At 41.7% G+C, this 9,740-nt stretch overlaps 1 protein-coding gene across 1 annotated transcript; it reads right to left on the bottom strand.

The window, feature by feature from the left end:
• Positions 1 to 1,827: 1,827 nt before the first annotated feature.
• Positions 1,828 to 9,270, bottom strand: LOC118399359 (tumor necrosis factor alpha-induced protein 8-like protein 2). The gene is made up of 3 exons (XM_035795383.2): positions 8,890 to 9,270; positions 4,546 to 4,870; positions 1,828 to 3,377 (listed from the first exon to the last, which is right to left on the bottom strand). The coding sequence occupies exons 2-3, from the start codon at positions 4,861 to 4,863 to the stop codon at positions 3,135 to 3,137; spliced, it is 561 nt and encodes a 186-aa protein (XP_035651276.1). The 5' UTR covers positions 4,864 to 4,870; positions 8,890 to 9,270; the 3' UTR covers positions 1,828 to 3,134.
• Positions 9,271 to 9,740: the final 470 nt, after the last annotated feature.

The raw sequence follows: 9,740 nt of genomic DNA, 5'->3' as shown, positions 1-9,740 counted from the left end.
CCTGCTGCATCACTCAGGAGGCCACTTTGTACTTTTTTAAAACACTTTTTACATAGGTTAGTCTTCTTCATAGGTTAGTCTTCACCTCATACCCAAGCAATAATGCCTTGCATTACGCCTGGGAAGAAAATACTTCAGTTTGCTCAACCTTCCATTGGCTCAATCATTGGCTCAACTTGTCTCATGGCTGTTGGTTCAACTTACCCCAAGGAAAACATTTTTGACTTTATTAGCCGACACAGCTACAATGATGCACTTTCATGACAGGTTTAGGACCTCATATTAAAGTTTCTAGAGATCCCAACTGATGTATAGAACAATCTTAAAGTGATCTACTTTGGTTTAGAGACAAGCATAATGAAACCTCTCACACATTAAATTAATTTAACTTGGTGAAAATCTGTTTTTTGGACTTGCTTATCACTTTTTTCATGTGGTTTCTTTCTTCATAGACTCCATGAAATGATGACCGCTTCCTAAATATTTGTAAAATGATTCATTTTGTGTATGGTTTCCTCGAAAAAAGGGTGGCTCAAATTACCCCTTTGGCTCAAATGACCCCACTCTCCCTTATGCAGATTTTGAATAAATATGGGGTTCAAATCATCATTGGTCATCTGAGTTTAGATACAACCCTCTGCTCTGATTCAAACAAGAGGAATTAAATTATCATCCTATCTAATGGATGTTGAAAGAATAATTCTGTCCTACCTGGTACAAGATGAGTAGGGCTCCCACCACACAAGAAGTAGATTATTTTAGGACTTTTATTGTAGCCATCTATAATATTAATACAGTTGTCTATGTAATAATACTGATTGTATATTCATCAGATTTGAAAGAAGCAACATGAATTATGGTCAACTACAAGAGCCAGTAAGTAACCCTCCTCCAGGTGCAATAAGCCCTCTAGCCCACTAGAGGACAGCATTGATTTATTTTCACAGTTATGGCTACAAATAGGATAACCTGTTACATTAATGACATGATCTGTAACTGGAATGACAAGTTCATCAATGTCAAGAACAATGTCTGCATATCTAGTCTCACAATGCAAGCAGGTGATGCATGCTTGATTTGTTTCCTGAGGCCATGTTATGTGGAAAGTATGAGGGTGCTGTCTTTCTGACGCTTCCTGTTTCCTTCTGTGCATAACACGTTGTGGTCTGAAGTTGAACAAAACAGATGACTCATAATAAGTCATCAAGACTGATAGATATAGACTATATTTTGGTCTGTAAGTCCTTTAATTTTAGATATTCACTTTTAAATGGTGTGCATCTAAGACAGTTATAGGAGACATATAGCTTGTAAAGGGGTAGGGAACACCATTAGAGTTTACTTGCTTTGTGATTCTGTTTCTCCTGTGGAAAGTGTTATGGTTCATGGCCAATTATTGCCTCATTCCTCCCATTGCACAACATCCACTAAGTGCTACTGCTGAAATGCTACAAACTTGTTCATAATATGTTGTTTACACATACTCGTGCACTGATATCCCCACAACCTCATCATGTGATCTTAACACACTCATAAAATAGCAAATAGAATCCTTATAGTCAATAGCAAAGCTTTTTCTCGTTCCAAAATTAAAGTAAAACATTTATGGCAATTAGGAATCAAACTGGATGGACATCAGAAATAGATGAGAGAGGTTGAGGGTAGAGGAAGGACAGGACTAAAATCAAACAAAATATAACTATTGTAAAGTAGTACATAGTACGTATAACCTGGAAGTAGAGGCCTAAGCGTTGTTGTTCACTAGTTTTACTCCAATTAGGGGAGGGGTGGAAATATAGTAATAAAGGAAACATATTTTAAAATATATGAATGTATTATTTTTTTATTTAACCAGTTAAGTCAGTTAAGAACAAATTCTTATTTACAATGACAGCCTACCGGGAAACAGTGTGTTAACTGGCTTGTTCAGGGGGAGAACGACAGATTTTTACCTTGTGAGCTCGATTCAATCCAGCAACGTTTCAGTTACTGGCCCAAGGCTCTAACCACTCGGTTACCTGTCGCCCCCGAGCTGATAAACATAAATATATATTTCCCCCCAAAATATATGGGGGATTGGAAACGATGCAAACAATTACATTGACAGAAGATACAATCTATCTGCAATATTAAAGCTGATCTATCCCTGAAACAAAATAAAACCTTTTATTTTTAAATGGTCCATCGGCAGTGTTTCCAGAAAGCTCAGGGGAATATTCATGTTGTGGAATTATCACTGATTGATTGAAAACTTGAAGCAATTTATAAAGACTATCCAATCGTCACATTCATTGCAAAGACTGTACAGCAGGACTTTAATTCAGACATGGATTAGAAATGAAATGCCATTCGCCGGTCTCAAAAACTCTTTGTAACAAGCAGAACAGTCAGTGAGCAGACAGATACTAAGTCTGCATGCATAGATGTGGCCCTGACACTAATTGAGGTGGTTGTCTGTTGGTCCTAGATAGCCACTTTAAATTTAAATAGTACTTAAATGAGGTTAGCAACTGCTGTGACTGAACAGGCAGACTGATGTCCGATTAAAGTCCATTAGTTTCCCCGGAAACGGAATATCTTAAAAAAGAAGGACAAATCAATTGAAAGTAGACCAGGGATGCAATCTTATCGTGCTGGAAGCAGGGAGTCCTGACAAAGTAGCAGATTAGATATATATATAGCAGGTTATTTTTTATCTTTGGAGGATTTCATAGGTGATTTTGGTCAAATGTAAGCTATTTTTCTTTCATATATCATACTTGAATGGACTTCACTTAGCTCCCACAGCATTGGACTGAAATGCATCGAGGCAGAGGTAGAGGTAATATCGTGAGATACTGAAATGTGACGATGCATATCATGCACATTCATACTGTGATAATGACAAATACATATTATATCGCCCAGTCCTAATGCAGATGGCTTATGTTGTAAAGCAAGGATGATGATTCCATGCCCTCATGAAGATCCCAACATAAATCAATATCTACATCATCAACTGACACTGGATCAGTGTCCCCATTAAGCTATCAAAATGATATCTCCTGGTATTTTCATTGGGCAAATCGAATTCAGAATTCCTTAATAGGCTTGCAAAAGTTTCTCATTTTTCCAGGATTGTTTGGAATTCCCACTCATAGCTTGCCTTCCTCAACCAGTTTGTTCAGGTCTCTGCAGATCTTGGTGAGATTAGGCCAGAGAGGGCCACCGGGGGTGTAGAGGTTGGTCAGTAGGTCTTGGTCAGAGTAATGGTTGAAGACATGCCGAATGCGCCCGAGGGATTTGGGAGTCAGGTGTTTCTCTACGAGCTTCAGCAGGATGTCCCTACAATCCGTCAGAAGCTCTGTCATGACAGCCTTATCAAATGTGAACTCCACCTGGGCCAAATAGATGGAGAAGAGATATTAGTGACAGCACAGTAGTAATTACAACACAGTTATTATGAAGATATCCCTCTAGTGGTGTGGGGGCTGTGCTTTGGCAAAGTGGTTGGGGTTATATCCTGCCTGTTTGGCCCTGTCCGGGGGTATCATCGGATGGGGCCACAGTTTCTCCTGACCCCTCCTGTCTCAGCCTCCAGTGCTATGCTGCAGTAGTTTATGTGTCGGGGGGCTAGGGTCAGTCTGTTATATCTGGAGTACTTCTCCTGTCTTATCCGGTATCCTGTGTGAATTTAAGTATGTTCTCTCTAATTCTCTCTTTCTCTCTTTCTTTCTCTCTCTCGGAGGACCTGAGCCTGAGGACCATGCCTCAGGACTACCTGGCATGATGACTCCTTGCTGTCCCCAGTCCACCTGGCCGTGCTGCTGCTCCAGTTTCAACTGTTCTGCTTGCGGCTATGGAACCCTGACTTGTTCACCGGCGTGCTACCTGTCCCAGACCTGCTGTTTTCAACTCTCTAGAGACAGCAGGAGCCGTAGAGATACTCTTAATGATCGGCTATGAAAAGCCAACTGACATTTACTCCTGAGGTACTGACTTGCTGTACCCTCGACAACTACTGTGATTATTATTATTTGACCATGCTGGTCATTTATGAACATTTGAACATCTTGGCCATGTTCTGTTATAATCTCCACCTGGCACAGCCAGAAGAGGACTGGCCACCCCTCATAGCCTGGTTCCTCTCTAGGTTTCTTCCTAGGTTTTGGCCTTTCTAGGGAGTTTTTCCTAGCCACCGTGCTTCTACACCTGCACTGCTTGCTGTTTGGGGTTTTTGGCTGGGTTTCCGTACAGCACATTGAGATATCAGCTGATGTAAGAAGGGCTATATAAATCAATTTGATTTGATTTGAAATTTGATTTATAACAGCTGTAACAGGTGCTAGTTTATGGTATTGGCTTCAGGATAAACACTATTGTAAGTGGGACTTTGTTGTTTCCTATTAAAGTCCCCTCAGGATTCTGTCCAGATAGTTTGACATTTTACCAGGTATGATCAATGACTGTAGGGTGATGTCAGGTGGTTATATCATGCAGTCTTTAGGTTGTTGGCATCATGCAGAGTTCAAATGAGGCTCTGAAGAGTTCTGCCTGTAAAGTTACCTCCTGGAAGCTGATTGCCGTCATGACCCCCTGGTGCAGCTTCTTCTTGAAGTCCTGAGCCAGGCTGAGCTCCTCTTGACTGAAGCGATCGTGCCGAAAGAGAATGCCCACCTTTACCACCACCTTGACCAGGTCTTTGACCACCTTCTGGGCTTCCGTGCGGTTCCCAGAGTGTATTTTGGAGACGCGGTAGAACTCATCCAGGATTTCGCTGCTGGTGTCATCAATGAACATCTGCACCATGGATTTGCTGGCCATACGGCTGAGGATTTTGTTTTGGGCCTTCATGGCCATGTCTTTAGAGCTGAAGGACTCCATTTTGATTCTTGGAAGGAAGTGAAGAGTTGATGAGACACAATAATGGGGTCAAGTGCAATATCTGATTGTCTGGTCTCAGCCACGGCTGTAGAAACAGAGCACTGAAGACAGTTATTCTGGTAAGGTTGGTTCACTGTTGGACCTTTTCTCTGTCAAATGACGTTTAAGATAAGCAAAGGCTTTTACATTTAAAAAAAAATCTCAATATCAAATGATTTCTAGCTAACAATTATGTACAGTACTTACTGTGATTGTTTTCAATTAAAATCATCAAAAATGAACCAAAATCGTTTCTTAGCAAAGAACCATTTCTCAAGCAGACATTTTGCTAGAACTGTCTGGAAGTGGTCTGAGTGGGGAGTGGAAAACTGAAAATGATCTGTTATTGGCAGAGAGGTTTGGAACTCTCTTTCTTATTGGTTTATGAACAAATGTACCTCCTGGTGATGTCACCAGGCAGGCCAAAACTCCATCCCAACAAAACAGACAGAAATTGCAGGCAGTCTATTCAAAAAGCTCTGACAGTAAAAGGGCATAATTTTCACAATTTCAGAGTATTATTCCAACCTCATAGTATGGAAATATGCATAAAACACAGGAAATGCACGTTTTTACTGGACTAGGCCTTCACAGGGGCAGTTGGCACGGTTAACCTTTACTATTCACACCGAGGAAGAGGAACTCACACTGCGGTAGTATTGTTTGAAGTTGAGTTATGACCTTGGACGACCAAGATTATTGCTCTCCTGAGTTCTAGTGTGGGGGTCAAGAGGAAAAACCCAAATAAATAAATCTTCCCCTATGCTGGCAAGTCTGTGTCAGTAGAGGCTGTTGTTGGTCGTTGGAGCAGTGTGGGGTTTCATGTGGACACATTTAGGGTCAATGTCAATATCGAGTATATGCTGGTCTTGGAGACAAGTTTAATGTAGGCTATCATATTCATACTATGAATATCTATCGCACCACTCTCTTTACCTTGCCCTGACATCCACTCTTTCTAGAAGAGATTCTCTCCTACTTCCAAAGTAGATAATACAACAACAACACAGGAATGCAGCCCCTTTTGGGAATAAAAATGACTTATTCTCTTTAGAATCTTCTGAATAGCTCATCATGTCGCATTGCACAGCACGTAAAGTACAGTAATTGTCGGGGTTTAACGTCGCTTCACTCAAAGTCCAGTGGCACAAATGGATAAAAGTGCAGACAGTGATTTAATTGGTCCTGTAATCTGTCTGATCTTCTATTCCTCAAGGGATGTTTTCAATGGAACTCTGTGACTCAGAGTGACATTCTGTATGGTTGCTCAGATACCAACAGGAAGTATGATAAACATGTCACATCACCCAGCCTTTGGAGTTAGCTGGTTCTGATAGCCTGAAGGGAAAAAAAATATTTGTACAGTAGAGGAAGTCTAAGACACACTGCAGCTGCCAGTTTGACCTTAAATGCACTGCCTCTGTCATAGGTGTGTTAAACATAGTCTATGGCAAAAGGGTAATTTACCAATTGCATGGATTATGAAGACCCACTGCAACCAGTCATCTCCATGTTCATTCAATAATCTGTGGGAGAATGAGAGGGGATTGAGACTGTGCGTATTGTCGCCTACCACAGCTAGGACTTTCATGTTGACCACATGAGTTAGACACCTTGATCAACCAGACACTTGAGTTATTGAAGTAGGTCCGAGACTGTCTGTGGGAAATCACACTGGAAACTCGCTTGCGTATCCCTTTAAGTTCGCATGTCTAATGGTAAACGCTTCTGAGTTTGCACATAATGTCCATCTTCCGCACCCATCAGTAACTGCCTGTTTTGCATGGCAAAGGTTACAGACACCGCATCGATTTATTTGCTCCTCTTCTGATTTGAATAGACCCTGATAAAATAAGTCAGGTGGATCTCAGGTGTGAGCTTTTGTCTCGTTCAGACACTCCACACAGTATAAAAGCAGCTCTGTAAGACGAGTCTTTTACCTCATGATTAACATTTTGATCACTAATTTGCCAAATGTAACACTGTGGCTATAAATTGTTACAGTTAAAATGTTGAAGTGCTTTTGCACAGCTCTCTCATGTGTGATTCCTTGAAACACATAAAACCTGACCTACATCACAAGTCTGTCTGTTTTGTTTCAAAATGTGTGGCACCTTTTTACGGAAGAGTCTTACTTCCTGTGTGAAACAGCCATAAGAAGGAGACATTATTCAAATGAAATAGAAGAAGTTGGCTACCAGTGCCCTGTATGTACCGGAACTGTCTTTCCATGGCTCAAAATGGCTTGTCCTCAAACATTCAGATGACACACTCCTTCAAACAGTGAAGGTCAAATTTCCAGGTGGGTCAATGTAAGCTAAAGCTGACAGAGCTAATAGTCAGCTGTCTGAGAAGCTCAAACACGAAGGCTGACAATTTCAATTTGCAACGTGACCTTCTGTGTTGCCGTCCTTCCGGAGAAACGTGTTTCCAAGTGTTCAAAGTAGAAATCAAATGTCACACAAAATATATTTGACAATTAAATGTGAAGTAATGCCAAAAACAACAAGCAGTCAATTATTCTTGGACTGTGCTAGAGATGGACATAGGAGATGTTTGGCTGCCTTGATTGGCTGATGCCTAATGATTTTCAACATCAAGTGACTGGTTTAGGCATAGGGGTAGACCGCACTTCAAGTCTCAAGAAGGCAGTAGCAATGCTAACTTATTCTTTCACTATGCATACTGTATCTATTACCTTGAGTGAGATCATGCCTATGGACACCCAGTTGCATTGTCAAAAAATATGAGTAAACTTGGCTTTTACACAATGACTCAGCCTCTAAATGTAGTTTCTTGCACTTCATTTGTTCATGGACAGTTCCACAAGTCCATATTTTCGGCTCATCCCCTTTCAACTGTCTCTTCTTCATATTCAGATCTACAAAGGCTGATTACCTGTGATATCTGCCACAATCCCCCACCCCTCTACACAGGATGTTTTGATACAGATTTAGGATCTTAATTTGGTCAGCCTGTTTAAACTTGTGGTGTGTTTGAAGTTTAAAATGGCTTCTGAAGTTTGTCGTTTCCACTTTTACATTTTGATACGAAAAATGTATCAACCCCTACTAAAATATTTAATCACTATAATCCGCATAATAATTCACACTTCCTGTTACTGCAGGGTTATTTTCATGCCGTAGCAAACTGGCTCAAATTATGATCCTACATCTATAAGAGACCCAAGGAGCTTGATGAGATTGTTGAGTACTATAAGGATCTGTTTCCTGTCAAGATGTTGGGTAACTTCAATGTGGTACAATCGTAGGTGATATAATTTATCTTGATGCATGAATAGGGTTAGACAGACCAGCATAGCAAGCACATGCACATGCACCAACTCACAAACTTACATAACACACTTACACATTTGCCCGCAGAGTTGTTTTTCAGCTGCTAGAAAGCTATTGTCACTTCAAGGTTTTGTCTTTGTCTTTACATGCTTCTGATTAGCACAGAAGTGGTCATTGTTGCTAAAGCGATGGTCTAAAATATCCTTGCCAAAAACCTGCTCATATTTTCCATGCATTCTCCGCCTCTTGCAATGTAGCCAAGCACCCACTCTTTAAAAAGAGGTTTGACATTATGGTTAATGTCTTACATACAACTGAGTCTATGGAGTTTAGATCATGCTTTTTCGGGTCATAAATGTCCAAGCTATTTTGAAGGCACCTGCCTGCACTGTACACAGAAACACAATTACTTGTGCACAAACACAACACCTAATACTTAATAACAGACGTGAAAATATGTTCTCCAAAACACACACACACACACACACACACACACACACACACACACACACACACACACACACACACACACACACACACACACACACACACACACACACACACACACACACACACACACACACACACACACACACACACACACACATATAGAGATTCAGTTGTTGGACACACAAACCACACAACATCATCTTCCACTGAGACTGAAATGACGGTGCTATGAAATGCATACCTGCGTGCCTATGGACCATTGGCTTCAGATCGACCCAGTGCTCCAAGAGGAGGCTTCACATAAAGGGGTTGGAGGATCACACTGCCCTCTCGCTATACCCACCACACCGTTTCTGTGACTCTGCCGACCTCAGATGCATTTCCTTAAAGAACTCATTTTTTTTGTGGGCACGCCCAGGAGCGGTGTATTTCTCTCTCTCTCTGTCTCTCTCTGTCTCTCTCTCTCTGTTGCTCTCTCTCTCTTCCTCTCTCTGCGTCTCTCTCTCTCTCTCATTCTCTCTCTGCCTCTCTCTCTCTCTGTCTCTCTGTCGCTCTCTGTCTCTGTCGCTCTCTCTCCCGCTCTCTCTCTCTCTCACTCTCTCTCTGCCTCTCTCTCTCTCTCTCTCTCTCTCTCTCTCTCTCTCTCTCTTTCTCTCTCTTTCTCTCTCTCTTTCTCATTCTCTCTCTGCGTCTCTCTCTGCCTCTCTCTCTCTCTCGCTCTCTTTCTCTCTCAGCGTCTCTCTCTGTGTCTCTCTCTCTCTCTCTGCCTCTCTCTCTCTCTTTCTCATTCTCTCTACGTCTCTCTCTCTGCCTCTCTCTCTCTCTCTCTCTCATTCTCTCTCTGCGTCTCTCTCTGCCTCTCTCTCTCTCTCGCTCTCTTTCTCTCTCAGCGTCTCTCTCTGTGTCTCTCTCTCTCTCTGCCTCTCTCTCTCTCTTTCTCATTCTCTCTCTACGTCTCTCTCTCTGCCTCTCTCTCTCTCTCTCTCTCTCTCATTCTCTCTCTGCGTCTCTCTCTGCCTCTCTCTCTGTCCCTGCCTCTAATCCTGGCAGCATTCATTATCACTTGCTCAGCGTCTATAAATCTTGCACCAC

This window comes from Oncorhynchus keta, chromosome 20 (assembly GCF_023373465.1).
Source record: "Oncorhynchus keta strain PuntledgeMale-10-30-2019 chromosome 20, Oket_V2, whole genome shotgun sequence".
Taxonomy (NCBI): Eukaryota; Metazoa; Chordata; class Actinopteri; order Salmoniformes; family Salmonidae; genus Oncorhynchus; species Oncorhynchus keta.
The sequence above is the reverse complement of the archived record's forward strand: the minus strand, read 5'-3'. Positions and strand labels throughout refer to the sequence as shown.

Bases quoted from the DNA above. Each gene is read 5' to 3' on its own strand.
- LOC118399359 (XM_035795383.2), bottom strand. From the start codon at position 4,863: ATGGAGTCCTTCAGCTCTAAAGACATGGCCATGAAGGCCCAAAACAAA. The intron at 3,378-4,545 runs GTAACTTTACAG...TATTTGGCCCAG, and splicing joins CGGCAATCAGCTTCCAGGAG to GTGGAGTTCACATTTGATAA.